The sequence below is a fragment of the Carcharodon carcharias genome, chromosome 22 (genome assembly GCF_017639515.1).
Source record: "Carcharodon carcharias isolate sCarCar2 chromosome 22, sCarCar2.pri, whole genome shotgun sequence".
In the NCBI taxonomy this organism is placed as follows: Eukaryota; Metazoa; Chordata; class Chondrichthyes; order Lamniformes; family Lamnidae; genus Carcharodon; species Carcharodon carcharias.
The window spans coordinates 54647605-54673161 of record NC_054488.1 but is presented as its reverse complement, the minus strand read 5'-3'; the positions used below and the strand labels follow the sequence as shown (position 1 = coordinate 54673161).

Sequence of the window (25557 nt, the reverse complement as noted above, 5' to 3'; positions counted from 1 at the left end):
CAAACAACCCCCTTCCATCCTGCCTTATAAACGGTTTGGTTACAATAAAACAACCTGCCCACTCCTGTCAATGCCATCCCTATTTGTGGTATGGGCAATGTAATATTCCATCAGTTGACTTGTTAACAAGCTCAATCGCCCACTCAATGTTTTTGTTTTAGAATGGGCTGCTAATTTTGGCGCCTGTCGGTCTGTTTTATGGGGAATGGGTCAGGGAGCAGCTGGGAAGATAGGCTCGCCAGCCGTCATATTTTACGTGACATCCGTCTATAAGTTTCTTTCATCTAGTGCACGCTTGAGCTCAAAGAGAATCATTTTATTTTTAAATGCTACTTTTTCATGGGATGTGGGTGTCCTTAGCAAGCCCAGCAATTGTTGCCCACCCCTTGAACTGAGTGGTTTGCTAGACCATTTCGGAGGGCAGTTAAGAGTCAACCACGTTACTGTGGAAATTGAGTCACATGTGGGCCAGACCAGGTAAGGATGGCAGATTCCCTTGCCCTAAATGCCCACTCGTGAACTGGACGGGTTTTTACGACAATCATTGAGAGTGCCATGGTCACCTTCACTTATTATGAATTGAATTTAAATCCCACTAACTGCAGTGATGGGATTTGAACCTGTGTGTACCCAGAGCATTAGTCTGGACCTCTGGATTACCGGACAAATAGAAGAAAATTGATGGGCACAAATGAAACATTAAAGAGCTGCATGTGGCTCTGGCGACATAAGTTGTTGGCAACCCCCATCCTGAGTTAACCCAACTGCTTGTATGTTACGTGGAGCTTCTGAAAAAAGAGAACTTGAACTAATTTGGCACTTTTACAGATTTTCGGAACCTCCCAAAGTGCTTTTACAGTCAACCAAGGACCCTTTTGAAACATGGTCATGCTTGGAACGTGACCAAATGTAGCAACCAATTTGCATACTGCAAGCTCCCACAAACCACAAGGAGGTGAATGACCAACTAACGTGTTTGTGATGTCTGAAGGATAAACGTTGGTCAGGGAAATCAGGAGAACTCTCTTGCTCTTCAAATAGTTTCATCGGCCTCAGTTGGACGTCTGATTTGAAGAAAGGCACATCGGACAGCACAGCACTCCGTCATCGCTGCCGGGAAATATCTGCCTGGATTACCCGCTCGAGCCAGCGGGAAGGGGCTAAAGCCCACAATGTTCTGACTGAGACAGAAGTGTTACCAATAGAGCCAAAACTGACAGATGTGTGAAACACTTCTATGCTATTTAAGCTAGGTGGCACAGGAAATAGCAGAAGTGAGAGCAAGAAGATGCAAGGAGACATTTGTTTTGCCCACTCACTCACTCAACCCATGACAGATGGGAGTTTGACGTGAGGAGGATAAGTCAGAATACCTTCCAAATGCTGGGAACTGAGGAGGAGTAGTGAGATTTAGATTTTGGTGAACAAAAATCATTTAGTGAACAAGTACAAGAAAATCAAAGAAGCTAATAGAATGTTAGCCTTTATCTCAAACCAGCTGAGATACAAATTGGTGGAAATAATGCTATATTGTGTAAAGTCCTGGTTAGACTGCAGTGGAACACTGCATTCTGTTCAGACTCCCACACCTGAAGAAAGAGATTTTGAGTTTGGAGGGGGTAGAGTGCAGGCTCACTAGAATTATACCAGATTAATTTGAGGGCAAGTTACATAGGCTTGTATTTCCCTGAATATAGAAGATTAAGGAGTCATCAGACTGGGTTTTCTTGGAAGATTTATATTATTTTTTGAAAAATATACTTTATTCATAAAATATCTGGAAGAACATTACAAAACATTTCTAAATCACCATCACAAAAAGTGCAATCAGATTCAGTTTTTACACATGGATCACGAGGTGCTTCAATACAATCAATGAATATTACAATCATTTCAGTATGGTCATTACAGACAGTCAGACAACTCCAATACCATTGCACTATCGACATACATCATGTTGCATTCTGAGGTGCTCCAATATAATTATAATAGCATTCAATGCATATATTCATTGAAGATTTTCTTTGAAGATGATTGAAGGATTCAATCAGGTAGATAGAGAGAAACTGTTTCCTCTGGTGGGAAGTCCAGAACAAGGGGACATGTCTTTAACACTAGAGTGAGGCAGTTCATGGGAAACACTGTGTCACACAAAGGGCAGTCTTAATCTGGAAGAACTCTGATCCAAAGAGCTGTTGAGATTGGGTCAAACTGAGTTGTAAGGCAAGGCATTTTTTTAATATAACTAAACATATTGAATAATGGATGGAGTTGTTGGTTTCCACTCTCCCAAAACAAAGATTAATAATTCCAAACGACTATATAATAAAAATGGAATTTGACTTATTGACCCGGAAGTGATTTGCATGGGACAGCATGCCAGTCGCTGTAAAGCGGGGCGTCCTTGAACAGAAGAGTCAAGAGATCACCATTCATTAGGTTCTTTTTAACAAGTCAATATTTTAAATAAGAGAGTCTCTCCTCTCTTGAATTTTGAGGCAGCTTGTGTGTTTATAACCAGCTGCCCATCTTCAGAGAAACAACTGGCATTGGAACTGGCAACCTGAGGAGTTAACTTGTTGACTGATTAGAACAGTTAGACCTGTTGCCTCACAATTCCAGCCTTGCAGAGTAGTACATTTTATGTTGTCTGGTAGAATGTTGCTGTCTTTCAACTTGCTAGGGAGCCTTCCGTTCTGGAAACCACTGTCCTCCGTTTCCAGATCTGGCTTCTCACCACTGTGAGTAAACATTGGTGATTTACAGATGAGACTTCAAAAGAAAATTCTGAGCATGTTCCTGTTTTGTGCTGAGGCGACTGGGATCCCTACCCCCACAACCTGATCACGAGCCTTTGAACTGATGCTGATGGCTGCGTGTCGTTAATATTGTCTGACATCTCTCCACCCAATGCAATCTCTCATCCAGCCTTTCAACTGTGGTTAAAAGATGCTGCTGTCTAGATCAGATTCCTAGAGGCTAAATTAATCAGTGTTTGCCTTTGTCATTTCAAGTAACTAAGTTACCTTTTGGAGGCATGCAGGCTAAGAGAAAGGTAAAACTTTAATCAAGCAGTGTAAGAAAGTGTTGGAGAGATTTTTTTTGTTGTATGAACCACATGAGGTTGGTGTCAGAATATTGGTGCTTTTGCGCTGCTTTGATTTTAATGAGGGCAAAAGTAAAAAGTGGAAAGGATTTGTTTAGATTGTGTTTTTGGAAAAAGCTTGTTTTTTCCCTGTCATAATCTCAAAATCCCTTCTCAAAACAGATGAAAGTTTTTGAAACGCAGGTGTCTAGCAGAGTAGGGGATGCCATGCATCAGACGATTGCTTATATCAGAGGATGAATTAGAAGGGGCAATAAATAAGTAACACTGGTGTGAAAGGGGTATGAGGTCTCTGGTCTCTTGAAACAAACGGGTCATCATAAAACATATATAGTGTGAGGTTTGCATTCGGCAGGAAGTGATCCATAAACTAGAACTAGGAAACTGATACCATGTTTTACTTGGAGAAATAAATAATGGATGGGGAAAAGTGTTGATGTGAACAAACTTGAAGAAGCCATCTCCACAATCTCTCATTAAATCTATGCACATTAAGTTTTGAATGTGAAACAAAAACAGAATTACCTGGAAAAACTCAACAGGTCTGGCAGCATCAGCGGAGAAGAAAAGAGTTGACGTTTCGAGTCCTCATGACCCTTCAACAGAACTGAGTGAATATAAGGAGAGGGGTGAAATATTAGCTGGTTTAAAGTGGGGTGGCGGGGGGAGAGAAGTTGGGGTGGGTGTGGTGTGGTTGTAGGGACTAGCAAGCAGTGATAGGAGCAGATAATCAAAAGATGTCACAGACAAAAGAATAAAAGCACACAGAGGTGTTGAAGGTAGTGATATTATCTAAACGAATGTGATAATTAAGAATAGATGGTGGGGCACTCAAGGTACAGCTCTAGTGGGGGTGGGGTGGAAAGACTAGCGGGGCATTAAAGATTTAAAAATAATGGAAATAGGTAGGAAAAGAGAAATCTATATAAATTATTGGAAAAAACAAAAGGAAGGGGGAAGAAACAGAAAGGGGGTGGGGATGGAGGAGGGAGTTCAAGACCTAAAGTTGCTGAATTCAATATTCAGTCTGGAAGGCTGTAAAGTGCCTAGTCGGAAGATGAGGTGCTGTTCCTTCAGTTTGTGTTGGGCTTCACTGGAACAATGCAGCAAGCCAAGGACAGACATATGGGCAAGAGAGCAGGGTGGAGTGTTAAAATGGCAAGCGACAGGGAGGTTTGGGTCATTCTTGTGGACAGACCACAGGTGTTCTGCAAAGCGGTCACCCAGTTTACGTTTGATCTCTCCAATGTAGAGGAGACCACGATCTCTATGGAATGCCGCCAGAAACATAATAGGGTCCCCCTTGTCCTCACTTATCACCCCACCAGCCTCCGCATTCAAAGGATCATCCTCCACCATTTCCGCCAACCCCAGCATGATGCCACCACCAAACACATCTTCCCTTCACCCCCCCCCCCCCGGCGGCATTCCATAGGGATCGTTCCCTCCGGGACACCCTGGTCCACTCCTCCATCACCCCCTACTCCTCAACCCCCACCTATGGCACCACCCCATGCCCACGCAAAAGATGCAACGCCTGTCCCTTCACTTCCTCTCTCCTCACCGTCCAAGGGCCCAAACACTCCTTTCAAGTGAAGCAGCATTTCACTTGCACTTCCCTCAATTTAGTCTACTGCATTCGTTGCTCCCAATGTGGTCTCCTCTACATTGGAGAGACCAAACGTAAACTGGGCGACCGCTTTGCAGAACACCTGCGGTCTGTCCACAAGAATGACCCAAACCTCCCTGTCGCTTGCCATTTTAACACTCCACCCTGCTCTCTTGCCCACATGTCTGTCCTTGGCCTGCTGCAATGTTCCAGTGAAGCCCAACACAAACTGGAGGAACAGCACCTCATCTTCCGACTAGGCACTTTACAGCCTTCCGGACTGAATATTGAATTCAACAACTTTAGGTCTTGAGCTCCCTCCTCCATCCCCACCCCCTTTCTGTTTCTTCCCCCTTCCTTTTGTTTTTTTCCAATAATTTATATAGATTTCTCTTTTCCCACCTACTTCCATTATTTTTAAATCTTTAATGCCCCGCTAGTCTTTCCACCCCACCCCCACTAGAGCTGTACCTTGAGTGCCCTACCATCCATTCTTAATTAGCACATTCGTTTAGATAATATCACTACCTTCAACACCTCTGTGTGCTTTCGTTCTTTTGTCTGTGACATCTTTTGATTATCTGCTCCTATCACGGCTTGCTTGTCCCCACAACCACCCACCCCCCCCCTCCACCTTAAACCAGTTTATATTTCACCCCTCTCCTTATATTCACTCAGTTCTGTGGAAGGGTCATGAGGACTCGAAACATCAACTCTTTTCTTCTCCGCTGATGCTGCCCAACCTGCTGAGTTTTTCCAGGTAATTTTGTTTCTGTTTTGGATTTCCAGCATCCGCAGTTTTTTGTTTTTATCTAAGTTTTGAATGTGAGTTGATGTGTGCTATACCACAAAGTTGGTTAGGGATTTAAAGATTAGCATTTTAGTCAGTAATAAATGAAGTGAGTTATCAAACATGTTGCGCGGTGTGCTGGGCGGTCCCCATTCTCTCCAGTACAAACTTGAGGGCCTTTTGTTAGTTCCAGAATTGACACTTCCACCCTGCTCCTGGCTGGCCGCACACTTTACCCTCTGTAAACGTGACATTTCCCAGAACTCTGTTGGCTGACTTCTGTTAGCTCCCAGCCTTGATTTTAAAATTCTTATCCATGTTTTCAAATCCTTCTGTGGCCTTGCCCCTCCCTATCGCAGTATGACTCCAGCCCCCACAGTCCTCGATACCTGTGCTCGTCTAATTCAGGCTTCTTGGAGCATCCCTGATTTGAATCACTCCACTATTGGTGTCCAAACCTTCAGCTGCCTAGGCCCAATGCGCGGGAATTCTCTCCCTACACTTCTCTGCCTGTTTCTTTCCTGCTTTAAGACACACCTGTCCATAACACTCTGATCAAGTTTTTGGCTATCAGTCCTAATATTATCTTGCGCTGATCAGTGTCAAATTTTGTTTTAAAACATTTCTGTGACATGTCTTGAGCCATATTATTATATTAAAGATGCTGTGTAAATACAAGTTGTTGTTCTGCCTCTAGATATACTAAACTGCTTAAACAGGTAAGGAAGGGATAATCCAACCATTAGTACCCATGAAGTTACAAAGAAAGCAAAAGCAATCCGCTTGATATTCAACTATTTGATTTTGTTTGTTCCCCTTTTAACCAATGTTTTCTTTCTAATTTTTTCCCCCTGCCGTTGCCACTCATTGAGATTTCAAATCTGTTGGGTGGGTATGGTGGCTGCATCGATGGTCCATTTCCTCTCCAGAAAGGTTTTCTCGAACAGCAGAGAAGTTCAAAGTTATAATGTAAAGAAAGCTGGGCCTGAAACAGTCCGAATCAAACTCCACACCACGTGTCAGAATGACAGTGGTGCTTTCCCATACTGGCGAACAGGATAATCTGCTCCTGCATGCAAATATTCACAAGTTTCGTTGAAATGTAGTCATTTCAGCTCTCTGCTAAAGGAAAGAACTTACGTTTCTGCAGCACCTTCCGCCAGCCCAGGGTGGACCGAAGTGTGTTCACAGCCAAGGAGGTTCTTTGGAAGCGTATTCACTGTCGTAATGTGGAAAATGCAGCAGCCAATTTGCTGTTTGCGGAGCTTTGCTATGTGCAGTGTGATAATGGCCAGACTATCTGTTCTTTTAGTGATGTGGGGCTAAGGAATAAATACTGACTAGGACTTGGTCTTCAAAACAGCACCGCGGGATCTTTTGGGTTCACCCATAAGCAGACAGGTTGCAGCCATTAGCATCTTCTGGCTGAAGAGCAATGTGGAATTAGCAGTATAAAGGATCCATTGCCTTTAAAGCTATCAGTTTCAACTTACATGACCAGTGCTAACTGTTTGCTAAAGTTTTTCTGAAGCTCTCAACAAATGTTGCATTTGAATTTTGTTTTCTCTTTGAGCTTGAACCAATGTGGAATGAAGAACACGCCAAAAAACTTGAAGACTAATTTGTTGAGGCAGCATATTAATCTAAAATTCCAACATTGTACTGCAACCGTGTAAATGCTCAGCCATCCATTTCTTGTTACACTTTCTATTCGACTTTCCAGTTACTCAGTTCATCACTGTGACCCCCAGTGAGGTCAGTCGGGATTGAATGTGAACCATACCTTGGGACACTGCTATATCGTTCTGCCTTGCTTGTGGAGGTGGTCTTTATTAAAACTGCTCTTTGCAGGTATAGTCACATGTCTGTTCCAACACAGCTAACCTGATTCAGATTCCCTTGGGTGTAATTGGTACAAGGTTGTGATGTAATAGGATTAGCTAGAGGGAGGGCAGGGTATTGCTTGAAAAATCATGCACACGTTCAGAATATACCCTTTTTTCTATATAAAGGAAAACTTCAAAAGTATCCATGGCAACCCTTTGCCTATTAATTTAATCTCCATTTTTGGATTGTGCTGATTCCTGTAGGTGTATTGGTTCATGGGCTGCAGCAGCTCTTTGACCACGAGGCAGCTATTATTACTCTTCGTGTCTGAGTTTAAGCAGTGTGTGTTGGTGGAATGGGTGATTCTGAAAGACCTCCTTCCTCACCAAGTCTGGTCATTTGCATTATGCACTGTCAAACAAGGGTCACTGGATAATGGTCAGGACTGGGAAGTATATGGACATTTCCTTTCCCCATCAATGCGAAGGCCAGACTATTTTAGCTAATTATGACAATTCAACTAACAAGCTGCCTTAGATTTGCTAATTCTGGACAGATTAGGCACTTAACCTGGGAAATCTCTGGCCTGTGACTTGGTGTTTGATTGGGTGGTGCATTTTCTGAATGAACTTTTGGGACTTTATGGAAATGTAAAACAAATGGACCGTAAGCTTAAAAGAAACTTTTGAGTGGTACCTTTTCTATTAGCCTTTTTGGCTAATAGAAAAGGTAATTTTTTTGCCAAAAAAATTAGTTTTAAATGGATTATTTTGTACTATGTGACAAAATAATCAGTTAATTGTGACGTCTCTGAATCAAAATCTTTCTCCTGTAAATAATGAACCACTTAACCAACAACTTGTATTTATATAGCGCCTTTAATGTAATAAAACTTCCCAAGGTGTTAATTCCTAGCCTTTTGGGGAAACTTTAGTGAAATGCAGACCCAACTATTTAAACTAGTTTAATGGATCCTTTAAGAATAATAGCAATATCATCCAAGGGTATTCACCACAGTAACTGCTGGGTTAAAGATCAGAAATCCAACTGCTGAATACGTAGAGACTGTGTGTATAATTTCGGAATACCCAGGCTGTACAAACCTAAATCTGAGGGTCTGCACTTGCATGCTGACTCTGGCACAGTTGCATCTCTTCTCTACCGCACATTAGTGGTAAACCAGCTTTTGCCGTTTTAACGTGCTCGTGACTCCTTCCCTGCAGATGCACGCTGATGCAGAATCTCCCAAATAAACTAGCAGCCCAGATCTTGAATGTTAGAAGTGCCACCATCGGCAAGCTGCGGACGTGAATTCAACGGACCTGGCGATTTGTGAGCTGGACCAGAAAAGTTAGGCTGTTGTAAAAAAAAACCTGATGGGTTCACTGATGCCTTTCCAGTCCGAACAAGAAAACGGGGCACAAGGACTACGGCTGTTCAAGGACCATACTTGCCAATACCTTGAGGAAACCAGGAATGCGTAATAAATCTTGCATTTCCAGTTATGGCTATATCCCACAAACAAATAAAACTAAAATCTCTCTTTGCGTGCAGAGTGATTTTAGAAATTGTGAAAACTTTGGCCACGTTTATCAGAAAAGTTGGTACATTTCTGTTAAGCCAAAATTAGACTTGGCAAGTTTTGTTTAATTGTAATTTTTTAACATGCCTTAGAAACTAAGTCTCTATCTTAAAACTGTAAAGATCATATAAACCCCACAATGCTTTCAGTAGCTTTTTTGGACACTTTGCGATTTGGTGAGTGATATGGCTGTGCTCTATAAGTGAATCATTCTGTAACCCTTCAATTTATTTAGGTTCTGTGATGGAAAATCTGATTCGAATTGAACTGAAAGCTGTAGTTGGTTCCTGTTACTTTGTACATCATTGGTTTCCTGCCACAGGCAAGAAATTGCTTTTAGGTTTTAATGCTGGTGCAACGAGCTTTCAACATGATTTATAGTGTTGGCATCAATACATTTATAGGATTCTTGGGGTTCAATTTTAATGGAAAACAACATAGTGCTATCTTTTTCTCTTGAGCTAGATTTGGCCATTAATAAATTGGGATTTTAAAAAAAATAATGTAGGCTAAATCTCCCAACTGCAAATTATTAAAAGCGTTGAAGAAACTGCATTGGAGGCAGTTCAAAAAAGGTTCACTAGGCTGATTCGTGTGAGGAAGGGATTGGTCTTATGAGGAAAGGTTGAGCCTATATTCGTTGGAGTTTGGAAGAATGAGAGGTGACCTCAATGAAACATTCTGAGGGGGCTTAATGGGGTTGATGCTGAGATGATGCTTTCCCTCCTTGAGGAATCTAGAACTCTAGGCATAGTTCCAGAATAAATTTAAGACAAAGATGTGCGAGATTTCTTTTCTCAGAAGGTTGTTAATCTTTGGAATTCTCTACTACAGAGCTGTGGAGGCTGTGTCATTGAATACAATCAAGGCTGAGATACACAGATTTTTCAACTATAAGGAAGTGGACAGGCAGGTAAATAGAGTTGAGGCAAAGTTCAAATTTATTGATTTATTGAGTGGCGGAACAGTTTTGAAGGGCTATATGGTCTATTCCTATTTCTTATGCTCTTTTAATAAAGACTTGCATTTATGGTAGTGCCTTTAATGACTAATGGGTGCACTCAAACTTTACAACCACTTACATACATTTGGTGTAGTCACTGTTGTAATGTAGGAAATGTGGCAGCCGATTTTGAACTTGGAAGTTCCTATACCCAGCAATGTGATAAAGGCCGTATAATGTTGATTTTGATGAAAATATTGGCCAGGACACCAAGGAGAACACTCCTGCTCTTCTTTGAATAGTGCCATTGGATCTTTTAGATCCACCCAAGAGGAAAGAGAGGACCTTGGCTTAACATCTCATCTGAAAGTCGGTACCTCCGACAGTGCAGCACCCCCTCTGTACTGCACTGGAGTGTCAGCCCTAGAAATCTTCTTAATCTCACTTTTTGTACTGTTAAATGCTGACACTGTGACTGCATGTAACTGGTACTGGCTAACCCTTGAGCAATCAGCTTTTGGGTTTTGGAGTTGAAGAATGTGTCCAACTCACTGGGTTGCTTTTGGCTACTTGTTGGCTTCTATTTTAATTTTCAAATAATGATGAGGGTCAGTTGCCAATTTGCTTGCCCATGTGACAGACCACTTCATGGCTTTGGGTAGCTGTGCATTCTGTATGCTTTATATATTTTCTGAACTGAATTGTGTATGACACCTGTTCATAACTACGGGTTGTCCGATAGAGATGCATCTGATCTCCTTGTACGATGGTACAGTCAATTCAAGTTAGCCTAGTCTGCTGGGTGGGGGACTGTTTTGTACTTTAAATTGACCTTGTTTAAATATGCTTCTTTCATGACAAGCAATGCAGCCGCCCCACTTACATTTTAGTCCCCTTGATTAATTTGTTTTGGGTCTTGGATTATTGGGTATGCACTTGAGTGATTGTGGGGACAGTACAGCCTGTTTGGGTGTGGTGTTGGGTTTGTTGGTAGCCTCTTCTGTGACATTGATGCTAATTTTGTGTGATTGCTCACAATTCTGGTGTGAAGTGGAGGCAGTTATTCCCTAAGGACTGGTGAATATTTGAAATTCTGTGCCACTTTTTATACCATCATTTGCAATATGAAATAAATTAACAATTTGTGCTTTGAAGAAAGGAGGATTCTTTGGTTTGTTTCCATGTGCATGCTCTCGCTCTTCATTCTCATTCTGCATAGGTAGTATCAGGTGATTCAACCCCTCAAACCTGTTTTCTCCATCCAAATTAGATCATGGTGATTTCCAATCTTAGTTATGTCTACTCATTTTGGTTCTGCAGCCTCTCTACCCTTGTCAGTAGAAAGCTAGTGATGGCAATTTTTTTTTTAAGTTTTAATCGTCCCAGAGCCTCAATGGTTTTGTATCCCCAATTCATTGCCGCATCTTTCACTTTAGCCAGAAGTCATTTTATAGAATCAGAAATGGTAGTACAAAAGGTCATTTCATGCACCATATCCTTGCTGCATCAAGTATAACCTCCCCTACAGTCATCCACTTTAAACCCACTTCCTCCTTCTCCTCATACCTTTTTACAATACACCACCATAGAAATTTCTCTTGCTTACATTTATAGTCTATGAATCTGCTTACAATCTCATCTGTTGCAATGAGATAGTTAGACTGAGACTGACTTGCATTTATACAGTGCCTTGCACGACCTCTGGATGTCCCAAAGCATTTTACAGCCAGTGAAGTCCTTTTGAACTGTACATACTTGGGTCCCTGGAGTGGGGGTTGACCCCAAGACCTTCTGACTTGAGTGAGAGTGCTACCAATGAACTAAAGCTGACATCTAAATATTGCATCGTGGTTTCTCTTCAGTGGACCTGAATTCCCCGTTCCCAGCGAAGGAACAGTGGTATAATTCCAAGTCCAGATGGTGAGCGGCTTGAAGGGGAACTTGCAGGTGGTGATGTTCCCATGCATCTGCTGCCCTTGTCCTTTTAGGTGCTGGAGGCCGTCGGTTTAGAAGGTGCTGTAGAAGGAACCTTGCTGAGTAGATGATGCACACTGCTGCCACTGTGCATCAGTAATGGAGGAAGTGAATGTTTAGGGTGGTGGGTAGGTGCCAATCAAACGGGATGCTTTGTCTGGGATAGTGTCGAGCTTCTTGCTTGTGTTGTCGGAGCTGGCAAGTGCAGTATTTCATCACACTCCTGTGCCTTGTATTTGGAGGACAGGCTTTGGGGAATCAGGTGAGTTACTCTCTGCAGAATTCCCAACCTCTGACCTGTTCTTGTAGCCGCAGTGTTTATATGGCTGGTCCAGTTCACTTTCTGATCAATAGTAACCCCCCAGGATGTTGATAATGGGGGATTCAGTGATGGTAATGCCATTGACTGTCATGGGGAGGTGATTAGATTCTTTCTTGTTGGAGATGGTCATTGCCTGGCACTTGTGTGGCACGAATGTTACTTGCCACTTATCAGCCAAGCTCGAATGTTGTTCAAATCTTGCTGCATTTGGGCATGGACTGCTTCAGTATCTGGGGAGTCATGAATGGTGCTGAACATTGTGTAATTGTCTGAACATCCCCACTTCTGACTATATGATTCAGGGAAACTCATTGATGAAGCAGCTAAAGATGGTTGGGCTGAGGACACTACCCTGAGGAACTCCTACAGTGATGTCCCAGGACCGAGATGATTGACCTCCAACAACCACAACCATCTTCCTTTGTGCAAGATGTGACTCCAACCAGTGAGGAGATCCCCCTCCCCCTGATTCCTATTGATTCCAGTTTTGCTAGGGCTCCTTGATGCCACACTCTGTCAAATGCTGCCTTGATGTCAAGGGCAGTCACTCTCACCTCACCTCTGGAGTTCAGCCCTTTAGTCTGTATTTGGATCAAGGCCGTAATAATGACAGGTGCTGAGTGCAGAACCCAAACTGAGTGTCAGTGAGCAGGTTATTGCTGTAAGTGCTGCGTGATAGCACTGTCAACGACTCTTTCCATCACTTTGCTGCTGATTGAGAATAGGCCGGGACAGTAATTGTCTGGGTTGGAATTACCCTGCTTTCTGTGGACATGAAATACCTGGGAAATTTTCCACATTTTCCGGGTAGATGCCAGTTGTTTGTAGCCATACTGGAACGGCTTCGTTAGCGGCGCAGCTGGTTCTGGAGCACAAGTCTTCAGTGCTACTGCCAGAATATTGTCAGGGCCCATAGCCTCTGCACTATCCATTACCTTCAGCCGTTTCTTGATATCACATGGAGTCAATTGAATTGGCTGAAGACTGGCATCTGTGATGCAGGGGACCTTGGGAGGAGGCTGAGAGGGATCATCCCGGCACTTCTGGCTGATGATGACTGCAAATGTTTCAGCCTTTTCTTTTGCACTGATGTGCTGGGCTCCCCCATCATTGAAGATTTGCTTACTTGTCCGCCACCATTCACAACTGGATGTGGCAGGATTGCAGAGCTTGGATCTGATCTGTTGGTTGTGGGATCACTTAGCTCCGTCTATTGCATGATGCTTATGCTGTTTGGCATGCAAGTAGTCTTGTGTTGTAGCTTCACCAGGTTGACGCCTCATTTTTAGGTATGCCTGTTTCTGCTCCTGGCATGCCCTCCTGCACTCTTCATTGAACCAGGGTTGATCCCCTGGCTTGGTGGTAATGGTAGGGTGGGGGATATGCTGGGCCATGAGGTTACAGATTATCTATTCTACCGCTGCTGATGGCCCATGGTGCCTCTTGGATGCCTGTTTTGAGTAGCTAGATCTGTTTGAAATCTATCCTATTTAGCATGATGGTAGTGCCACATCTATTATGACACAGCCAATGGTAAATGCTGAGCTGTTCAAATCCCAGAGAGAAAATTGAAACAACTGTCATAGCCCATTTTTACAATTTGTATGTTTCAAGATGCAGGCTTTGAATTCAGTAGTAATAAGACCACTGAGGCTCAAGAGGCTTTTATAAAACTAAATTAAAAATTTATTAATACAAGAAAGATTGTAAGCATATAAATATGTCTACAAAATTACTACCATAATAACTACAAAAATCCCCTAATTAATCTGAGTCCTAGTTACACCTCCGTTAAGGCAATAGTATAGAGCAAATATTTAAACAGACCCCTGTCAAAGCACACTCTGGACAGTCACATACAGAATGAGTTTCTTTCAGCTCTGGGTCCTTGCAGAAAGCTGCTCGAGGGTTACAGGCTGGAGGCTTTTGATCTTAGAATCCCTCCTTTTTATCAATAGCCTTCTTTTCCCTTATGCATATTTTCCTCTTTGAATGCAAATTTTCATATGTCCTCTGAACTTTACCTATTCTAATAATAAGACCCTTGCATAACGCCCACTTTGGCCAAATACCCTACCAGTTTTTCAATTCCAGTGTCATAATCTTGAAACAATACAACCCCAATGTCTATATCTCTTGCATCAACGGCCAACTTAAATTGCTTGGCATGATTGGGTACTGCCAAAACTGGTGTTGCAGTTAATACAGTTTTCAAATGCCTCCCGACACTCCTGTGCCCATTAAAACTTCTTGTTTTTTAATAGTTCAGTCAGCAGGGCAACCGTACTGCTAAAATTTGGTACAAATTTCTGGTAATTCATGCCCAGAAATCTCAACTTCTCATTTTGTTGTAGACACTGGGAAATCCACCTCAGCTTTTACTTCACATCTCTTGGAGCCACCTTACCATACCCAATGGTATGGCCTAGATGTGCAACTTGCACTTTTGCAAATTCACTTTAACCAAGTTCATCACTAAATTAGCTTTTTGTAATGGAGTAAATAATTCTTCCAGATGTTGTAAATGCTCATCCCACCTCTAATTGAAAATTAAGTTATCAATATCAACAGCATAATTGCAGAGACCTGCAATTACTTTGTTCATCAGTCTTTGAAATGTCACAGGTACATTCTTCATGCTAAATAGCATGACTTTAAATTGATATAGCCCATTTGGTGTAACAAAAGCCAATATCTCTTCTGTTCTTTCCGAAAACAGTACTTGCCAATATCCTTTTAGCAAGTCGATCTTTGTGATTAAATAGCCACTCATTATCCAACTTGATTGGAGGAAAACCAATCTCAGAATCTTGCATTTCTACCTCTTTCTTAATACGACCCTCCAACTGTGGTATAGGATATAAATCTGCTTTTGTCACTGCATTCACTTTTCACTAGTCCACACACAGTCTTTGTGTTCCCACACACAGTCTTTGTGTTCCCACACACAGTCTTTGTGTTCCCACACACAGTCTTTGTGTTCCCACACACAGTCTTTGTGTTCCCACACACAGTCTTTGTGTTCCCACACACAGTCTTTGTGTTCCCACACACAGTCTTTGTGTTCCCACACACAGTCTTTGTGTTCCATTCCGTTTCGCTACAAGCACAATGGGCGAACTCCGGTTACTGCAACTAGACTCCATGATATCATTTTGGAGCATGAAGTCAATTCCCTTCTGTACTTGTGATAACTTTGCCATATTTATTCTATAAGGATGTTGCCTTATTGAAGATGAAACTTCTACAGAGACATCATATAAAGCTAAATCTGCCCTCTCCAACTTATTTCCACAAATAGCTTTGTGCGATTGCAGTAGCTTTTCCAAATCACCTTATGACACTTGTCTGGAAGGTAGCTCGATATTATATTTACGTTTTCAAGTACCCTCTCATTATCCAACTTGATTGGAGGAAAACCAATTTCAGAATCTTGCATTTCTACCTCTTTCTCATTATCTACTACCACTAACACCTCCTTTTGGTCCTCTTCCCTGTCAAACTACTTCTTAAGCATATTTACATGACACAGCCTCTGCTTCTTTCTTCTATCTGGAGTCTTTATTAAATAATTTATTTCACTCAATTTCTTTTCAACCCTGTAAGGCCTACTAAACCTTGCCTTTAATGAGTCACCCAGTACTGGTAACAGAACTAGCAGTTTCTCTCCAGCAACACAATTCTGAGCTGTAGCCTTCCTGCCTGCTTTTACTTTCGTCACTTGCCATGACATCTTAAATGTCCCCTGGCCAACTCGCATATTCTGTTTAATCTCTCTCTGAAGTTTGATATGTAATCCAGGAGAGTAGTTTCTGAATTTTGACCCACCAATTTCTCATAAATCAATTTCGGTGGTCCCCTTACCTCATGACCATAGACTAGTTCAAAAGGACTAAAACCAGTCAATGCGTTAGGACCGTCTTTAATAGCAAATAACAATAATGGAATTCCTCCATCCCAATCATGTAAATAATCCTGACCGTACGCTCTCATCATAGCTTTTGAAGTTTGATGACATCTTTCCAAATTCACTTGTGACTCTGGATGATAAGCTGTTGACTTACACTGTTTTATCTCCAAACTGTCCATTACTTCTTCGAACAGCTATGACATGAAATTTGACCCCTGATCTGATTATGTTTCTTTATGTAAACCATAACTTGTAAAGAATTTTGTTAACTCTTCTACAATTTTTTTGCAATATTTCTTAAAGTTATCGCTTCTGGAAACCTGGTAGACACATCCATTATTGTCAGTAAATACTGATTTCCACTTTTAGTCTTAGGGAGGGGTCCTTACGCAATCAATCATGACCCTAGTAAAATGTTCCTCAAACGCTGGAATTGGAATTAAAGGTGCCGGCTTAATCACTGCTTGTGGATTCCTATCACCTGACATGTGATATATTCTGCAGAATTTGACTACATCCTGATGAAAGTCAGGCCAATAAAAATATTTCTGTATTTTGGCCTTGGTTTTCCTAATTCCTAAATGTGGCCCCGTTGGAATTTCATGAGCAATCCTCAGAATCTCATTTCGATACTCAACTGAGATAAACAATCTGATGTACCTCCCTCCAGTCTTCATTTGCTGAGACATGATTTGACTCTTCCTGTTTTACCTGGACACAAACCACTGGTTTTTCCTGTGGCTGAACCTCAGAACCCACAGTCCTTTAACTTCCAGAACTTTTCTGCACCCTTAAAATTCCAACAGACATCACTTAAAACAAATATGCAAATAAGCAGTTAACCAGGATGTAAAGCATCATGTGGCCGGCAGCTAGTAGTGTGTGTAGGAATTGCAGCTGTGTTGACCCTTTGAGTAAAGATTGTTGAATCCCTAAAGTTGATCTATCCGCTGAGCAGTCCTGTAATGTATCTTCAAATAAACCGAGCCTATGTATGGTTCACCAGTCCTATGGGGAGAATTTTTTCCCCGTCGGGCAGGCTGGGTGGGAGCCCACAATTGGCTGCGGGCTGCCACTTTACCTGGGTGGGCCAATTAAGGCCTGCCCAGCGTGACGCGCACCCAGAAGTGCTCAGCACTGCCTGTGTTGGGGGGGGGGGGCGGGGGGAGAGTCAGGGAGAGTCGGGGCCTGCGTTCTTTCACGCATGCGCGTGAGAGAGCACGGAAATCTCCCTGAGGCACGGAGCTGGGACATGTCAATGAATGTTAATAAAACAATTTAAACACTTTATGAAACCTCATCCTGCCCGTGGATGAGCCTTCATGATAAATGTGAAGGCCACCTGGGCTCTTTGCCTGCCCGCCAACCTTAAGGTTGGACAGCCAGCCCTGAGAGTCAGTTAAATTAGATCATTAATGGCCTTAATAGGCCTTTGACAGTTCGGGCCTGCAGTGGAGTCTGCTGCGTGCCCGCCGAACTGAGGATCAGAATGACGCGCGGTGATGTCGGGACACACGGCTGATGTCACCGCACGTCATTTTATGTGTCGGAGAGCGGGGTCTACCCCCACACGCCGACCAGAAGCTTCAGGCTGTGAGAGGTCGGTGAGTTTTTGTAATGTAGGCATTGGAAAGACATCGCATACCTCTTGGAGCAAACGTTGGATCACCTGCTCTAATGTGAGTTGGTGATTGGGATTTTCTTATTAAGTCAGAGGCATTACATAAAGGTGATTTGTGGTCTTTTAATGTAGGCTTCTCAAAAGTAGAAAATTCATCTCTTTGGCCATGTAATGAGCTGCCTTCCAAACTCCTCAACTTAATCTAGTTCCTCCTGTAACGTTCCTTAGGATGTTCACTATGTTGCACACAGTATATAAAAGCATATAGTGTTGTTTATGGTCAAGGGTCTTATCTACCTTCATTACCTTACACCATGTAGTTGAATCCATGATATGGTAATGAGCACTCAAGGCCTGCTATCCCTTTGTATACAGTGCAGCCTGTAAGCATCTTTGGAGTACTCTGAAGGATATTCTTTGGAAAATGTAAAGAACATGTCACATGTAAGTTTAGAGTCGTGATACCGGTATTGTGTGTTTGCACATGTGTGCGTGTGTGTGTGTGGCTGCTTCTGCCTTATATTTTTTGTTTAAATAATGGGAAGTGTTTACTGATCCTGATCACCACAAGGGAACTGCATTGACGCACTCTTGTATAGAACATCGAAATTACAGCAGAGAAGCTTTGCATTGAAGTATCAATTGCTGCTTCATCTAAAAACTGAATTGCCTTTTGCTTCTTAGAAATGTCCTGAAAACCTGAGGGCACGAATGGCAAAAATACCTGAGTATAAAGGTGTCTTTTTGGGAACGGTACCCCTCCTGCAATGGAATAAACATGCTACAGAACGGGAGTATAAAAGACTGAGCAGATATAATGGAGCTCATGGATGGGAGGTAATCAGCTATGAAGGTAAATGTTATCTTTCTGTATTAAATAATTTATATAATATCAAACAGCAAAATTGCAAATAATTAATGGACAAATAGCAACCTCTTACTAATAGACCTGCATTTTGCTGCTCTCTCATGCAGAGAAAAATACCCTTTGTAAAATTAATGCCGACAGTCTTTCCTCGCTAGCACTTTGGGCATACCCTCGGTGCTCGTTTTATAATCTACTTTCCATTCTGAATGTTGCATGTAATAAATTTACGCGTTTTCTAAGAGTCTGATAGTGATATATAAAGATTGGCCAACGTTGCTCATGGATTTAAACAGCCACAAAGTGACATCATAAACGGTTGGAATGTAGCATCACAAGGTGCAGATAAACCCTAGAGAGGCATTTGCAGGGGTGAATTATTTAAGCTCATCTGTTTAATACACAAACCAAAAAGTTGGCAAGTATGACCCTTGGTCACTTCAAGACAATTGGTAGAGGAGATTTTAGTCTGAAAATGCCAGCCAATACACACTTGTGTTGTCACCAAAAGTTTTCACTTAAGCTACATAAGAATTGGAACAAGAAAATCACCTCAGTAAGGTGTACATTTTAGTTTAGTACTTTGTAAATTCTAGGTCATCTTTAAAGACAGTTGCTTTGCTGAGATAATGTAGCAAATTGTAATAGTAGGATAACCTCAGTCCTGTGTTACAGACCTGAAGGATGCCCTGAGCTACCTTAACACCTCTGCAAACAGCTTCATGTTTGATGACTGGGAGAAAAGACCAAACAAGACCTCAGACTGCATTCGTTGTGCAGTAATTGGAAATGGTGGAATTCTGAACGGTTCTCAGATGGGCAAGGAAATCGATCAGCATGACTATGTATTCAGGTATGTTTCTATTTGCATCTCATTTGGGCTAGTTTCAGATGAGGACCGAAACCCTGTGTGCCAAGATGAAGAAAGAGTTAAAGCTCTCTCCATTCTGCCTCTTGGCTATTTAAGGCTGCATGTCCAACCCAGGCCAAAAGAATGGAAGTCGTTTTCTCTTTGCTGAATTTGAGGGTTGTAAAAGAAATGAATTGGGATTCCAGTTTCTCCTTCGTTTGCCCAAATGTGGAATAAATTGTCAGCCTGCCATGCTGATTGGTACAGGGGAATGGAATTGTTATCATGTGGCAGGTTGGAAGATGAATATTGTTTTCAATCTTCAGATTTAGTTATGCTTAATTACATTCCACCAACAAACCCAGCTTTGATGCTTTTGATGTGAATGTTTCTGGTGAAAATGACGGTTCCTTTTTAGACAGTAGTGATTTATATGAATATTTTGGCTCTGTAAACAGCGGCAGCCATTGCTTACAACACTATCCCAACATGAGGTGGTGGAGCTGGGAAGTAGAATAACTCAAACTCAAAAGTCATACAAATACGAATTGCACGTATTTTTGTATTAAGTTTAGGAAGGACTGTTAGACTACGCGGTCAGATACTACCAAGTTTGAAGGGTGAAAGGATAAATTAGTTAAATTCAATAGTAGTGATTTAAGTGATGGTGGCCTGTAGATTGTTAAAGGAAAAGGTGAGGGAGGCCAGGAGAAAATCTAGTGAGTTAAAATGGCATATTTTCTGTTTGTCTAATTCTTTGTTTATTTCTGCTGTGTTTTTTTTTAATATTTAGAGCAAATGGAGCCATTACTAAAGGATTTGAGAAAGATGTAGGAACTAGAACATCATTTTATACATTTTCCACAAATACAATGAGGAATTCTCTAAATGCATATCGCACTTTGGGATACAGTGGTTTACCACAATCTAAGGTAAAGTATTTTCCCCAGATCAACTGCCTGAGGTTGAACCACACAGTTTGCAACCGTTTGTGTCATCTTTGGCTCTGAGATGAGCTTCTGACCACATGTAAGGACGTAAGAAATTGGAGCAGGAGTAGGCCATTCAGCTACTCGAACCCTCTCCGCCGTTCAGCTGCCCGACCCCTCTCCGCCGTTCAGCTACCCGACCCCTCTCCGCCGTTCAGCTACTCGACCCCTCTCCGCCGTTCAGCTACCCGACCCCTCTCCGCCGTTCAGCTACCCGACCCCTCTCCGCCGTTCAGCTACCCGACCCCTCTCCGCCGTTCAGCTACCCGACCCCTCTCCGCCGTTCAGCTACCCGACCCCTCTCCGCCGTTCAGCTACCCGACCCCTCTCCGCCGTTCAGCTACCCGACCCCTCTCCGCCGTTCAGCTACCCGACCCCTCTCCGCCGTTCAGCTACCCGACCCCTCTCCGCCGTTCAGCTACCCGACCCCTCTCCGCCGTTCAGCTACCCGACCCCTCTCCGCCGTTCAGCTACCCGACCCCTCTCCGCCGTTCAGCTACCCGACCCCTCTCCGCCGTTCAGCTACCCGACCCCTCTCCGCCGTTCAGCTACCCGACCCCTCTCCGCCGTTCAGCTACCCGACCCCTCTCCGCCGTTCAGCTACCCGACCCCTCTCCGCCGTTCAGCTACCCGACCCCTCTCCGCCGTTCAGCTGCCCGACCCCTCTCCGCCGTTCAGCTACCCGACCCCTCTCCGCCGTTCAGCTACCCGACCCCTCTCCGCCGTTCAGCTGCCCGACCCCTCTCCGCCGTTCAGCTCCCGACCCCTCTCCGCCGTTCAGCTGCCCGACCCCTCTCCGCCGTTCAGCTGCCCGACCCCTCTCCGCCGTTCAGCTGCCCGACCCCTCTCCGCCGTTCAGCTACCCGACCCCTCTCCGCCGTTCAGCTGCCCGACCCCTCTCCGCCGTTCAGCTGCCCGACCCCTCTCCGCCGTTCAGCTGCCCGACCCCTCTCCGCCGTTCAGCTGCCCGACCCCTCTCCGCCGTTCAGCTGCCCGACCCCTCTCCGCCGTTCAGCTGCCCGACCCCTCTCCGCCGTTCAGCTGCCCGACCCCTCTCCGCCGTTCAGCTGCCCGACCCCTCTCCGCCGTTCAGCTGCCCGACCCCTCTCCGCCGTTCAGCTACCCGACCCCTCTCCGCCGTTCAGCTACCCGACCCCTCTCCGCCGTTCAGCTACCCGACCCCTCTCCGCCGTTCAGCTGCCCGACCCCTCTCCGCCGTTCAGCTGCCCGACCCCTCTCCGCCGTTCAGCTACCCGACCCCTCTCCACCGTTCAGCTGCCCGACCCCTCTCCGCCGTTCAGCTACCCGACCCCTCTCCGCCGTTCAGCTACCCGACCCCTCTCCGCCGTTCAGCTGCCCGACCCCTCTCCGCCGTTCAGCTGCCCGACCCCTCTCCGCCGTTCAGCTGCCCGACCCCTCTCCGCTTATCAGCGAAATCAAGGCTGATCTTCTACTTCAACACCATTTTTCCTGAGCTATCCCCGTATCCCTTGATGTTTTAATATAGATCTCAGTCAACAACTGAGCCTCCGTAGCCTTCTTGGGCAGAGAGCTCCAAAGATTCACCACCCTCTGAATGAAGAAGTTCCTTCTCATCTCCAGTCCTAAATGGTCCGCCTCTTAATTTGCACCATCCATTGGACCGCCTATTTCCACCTCTGTAACGTGCCCGGCTTCTGCCCTGCTCTGCAGACATCTGCATCTGCATCTGCATTTGTTACCTCTTGACTTGACTATTCTCATGCATTCCTGGCTGACTTCCCACATTCTAGCCAACCTCCTACATTCTACCCTCTGTAAACTTGAGGTTGCCCAAAACGCTGTTACTCGTGTGTTTACCCCATGCAATTCACTTTCACTCATCACTCTCATGCTCGTTGACCTATGCTCGTTCCTGGTCAAACAGCACCTTGATTTTTAAACTTTTCAAAGTTGTTTCCAAACGCTAACCCTAACCCTATCTCTTGTAATCTCCTGCAGCCCGATTGAGATCTCCCTCAACTCTGACGGTGCAGCACTCCCTCAGTAAAGCACTGAAGTGTCAGCCTCGATTGGGTGTTTAAGGCTCAGGAGTGGACCACAGCCTGAGATGTCACAACTAACACCTTGTATAATAGCAAGAGCAGCAACCCATCAATCCATTGGTTTGGTTGCAAGAAAATAATTTTACAGACTGGAGGAAAAGCCCCATAAAACTATCAGATTATAACACATAATGTTGGGACATCATTGGTGGCATAGTGGTATTGTCACTGGGCTAGTAAGTTAGAGACCCAGGATGATGCTCTGGAGATCAGGGTTCAAATCCAACCATGGTGAAATTTGAATTCAGTAAAAGTCTGGAATTAAAAGTCTAATGATGACCATGAAACCATTGCCGTTTACTGTAAAAACCCATCTGGTTCACTAATGTCCTTTAGGGAAGGAAATCTGCTACCCTTACCCGGTCTGGCCTACATGTGACTCCAGCACAGTTGACTCTTAAATGCCCTCTGAACAAGGGCAATTAGGGATGAGCAATAAATGCTGCCCTACATCCCAATAATGAATTTTTAAAAAAATTACAGCTTGCCCTGGGAATGCTTTATAATGGATAGATGCTGAAAGAGTGAAGGACAAGGTTGTGTTTAGAAATATTAAATCATACAGGGATTGAACTGTATATTTTGCAATATGATAGTGTGAATAGTGAAGGCTATGTCAAGTCTCTTTTCAAAAATCAATAAGCCTGTCCTGACAAACATTACATCACTATGAAATTCATCAAGTAAGGTAGAAAGAATTTTATTTCTCAAACACATTTCATGACCTGGGGATGTCCTAAAGAGCTGTGCAGATGAAGACTACACTGCAAAAAAAGTACTCCATTCTTGTAAGGTAGGAAGCACAGCAGCAAATTTGTACACACCAAACTCCCTGAAAATGGCAATATGAAATCCAGATAACCTGGTTTAGTGATGTTGGTTGAAGCTAAATGTTGGCCGGGACAACAAACAAACATTCCTGCATCTAATTCAAAATTGTGTGCTGTGGGATATTTTACATCTACCTGCAACAGCAGAAAGGGCCTTGGTTTAATGTCGCATCTGAAAGACGGCACCTCCAAAAATGCAGCACTCCTCAGTACTCCACTGGAGTGTTGCTCTAGGTTTAATGCTTAAGTCCTAGAGTGGAACTTGAACCCACAGTTTTCTGACTCCAAGGTGTGCATGCCACCCAGTGAGGAATGGCTGATAACCGCAGTATGTGAAGCACTTAGAATCCCATTCCTGAATTATGTTAAAATTGAGGATCACACCATAGGTTGGGTTGAAATAGGAAATTTTCACCTTCATTTTGTATGGACTAGTAGTAACTCTGGTTATCTTGAATGAAATAAATTGGATGAGTTGTGGATTGGTGAAGATAGACAACACCAGAAGATCTAGATTCTGGATATAATATGGCATCAGAGCCTGGAACGGAGGAGGAGATGCAAAGATAAACCGGATAAGAAAGTTGGGTAAACCAGCTGGATTGTGTGAATATTCTCTCCTTTGGAGATCAATCGTTACAGTTAGATTGGATGCCACTAATATTTCCAGAATGCTTAGAAAGGACACTTTATAAAAACCTAAATTACTTCATCTCTGTTGGAAGAACGATAATGCTACAATGGCAACATTGGGGGTGGGGGGTGGTGGAATGAGAAGCAGTTAGAGTTGGCAAAGTAGTTACTACATGCTAATTTGAAAAATGATAAACTGTTCCAAGAACAGCATGATGTATATTAATGTTCTTATTTTTAAACTAGCACTTTGTTCTGTTGTATAAGTGGAATCGGGTCCAAGAACTAATTTATTGAAAATAAACCACTCCTGCCACATCACAACCAAATTCTAGTTGTTGTGTGCACTTGCAACAATCTCCTGTAAACGAGGAGTGCCTGTACTAGTGGTTAGTCATTATAATTTCATATCCATTTGTGATTGAGCTACCTCTGTTTCATTCTCCATGTAACTCCCTTTTTTCTTTTTACTTTTTCAAAGGAGACGAGGTATGTTTTTCTCCCAGACCACGACCGTGATTACTACCTGATAAAAGCTGCCATAACGCACACACCCATAGAGAAGGGATCTGACAAATCCAATAAGTAGGTTTCTGTTGTGTGTTTTGTCTCTTAATGTGCTCATGCATCGCCCAGGTCAGCTAGTCATGCTGCAATTAGAGGAAGGAATATTGCTTTCTTAGCTAAATAAGTTTTATATAATGCACTGACCTTGAAAATGATTGTGATTGGGCTATCATGAGGATGGTGGATAAATTCAGCACTAACGCTCAGCTTCTTCCTGGGGTTGGACCAAGCCCCACAGGGGTGTGGATCTACCCAAGCACAGTCTAATCACTTTATTGTTTTATATGCCTTGATCAAATCACTGCCAAATCTACAAATATATACAAGGAATGCATGGCTTTAAAAATGAAGCTGGAACAGAAGCTGTATGCCAGTTGTTTTCCTCAGGTCCCTAATCCTGTTTTCAGCTGATGCTTGGGCTTAGTCTTGTTTCCAAAGCCCACAGGTGAATATATTAGTGAATATATGAATCTGTCTAGAGCACAAGGTACACTTTGCATTAAATTAATTCCAGGAACTCAGTTGAGAGCTACTATGGCTCTCCATGACTGTGTGTGGGGTTTAACTTTATATGATAGCACCCAAGAAGGGTGTTGGGGGTGGGGGGGGGGGTGGGAGCAAACCTGGAGCCTTGCTCCTGATATTGTGTTTGGTGATGTCAGGAAGAGATAATAATTTTCATAATGTTATTGGCATTTATTGTAAAGTAGAGTAATAGTGGGGTCCGTGTCTATGTCTATGTGACTTAATTGAATTAAATCAGCTGGTCTGAAGGCTTTGATATATCAGAAGCTAAGCTAGGTTTGAAATGTTCAGTAGGTAAACATAGGGTAAACCAGACTGGCTTGAATTCAAAAGAGGGAGTGAAATATTACACCTAGCCAAGAGAAGTTAAGAAACAGTGTGTTTATTTTTCCCAAAGATTACTGGTAAAATTGGTACTATGATAGATTTTATTATTAGAGAAGTAACGTCTAAAGACGTAGTGAAACAATGGGAATTTACATTCAAAGGAGAAAATATATATAAAGGAGTGAAGGCTGTGTGTAAGGGCA

The 25557-nt window shown here is 43.3% G+C and overlaps 1 protein-coding gene across 7 annotated transcripts in view; it reads left to right on the top strand.

The window, feature by feature from the left end:
- Nucleotides 1-25557, top strand: part of LOC121293956 (alpha-N-acetylgalactosaminide alpha-2,6-sialyltransferase 2-like) — a 108209-nt gene that overhangs the window by 33230 nt on the left and 49422 nt on the right. For all 7 annotated transcript variants that reach the window (XR_005946649.1, XR_005946651.1, XR_005946653.1 and 4 more), the window contains exons 4-7: nucleotides 18369-18537; nucleotides 19225-19402; nucleotides 20193-20331; nucleotides 24417-24520. Coding sequence is in view for 2 of the 7 variants with exons in the window: in XM_041217444.1 (XP_041073378.1) it covers nucleotides 18369-18537; nucleotides 19225-19402; nucleotides 20193-20331; nucleotides 24417-24520 (590 nt within the window). In the remaining 5 variants the exon portion in view is untranslated. The remainder of the gene's footprint in view (nucleotides 1-18368; nucleotides 18538-19224; nucleotides 19403-20192; nucleotides 20332-24416; nucleotides 24521-25557) is intronic.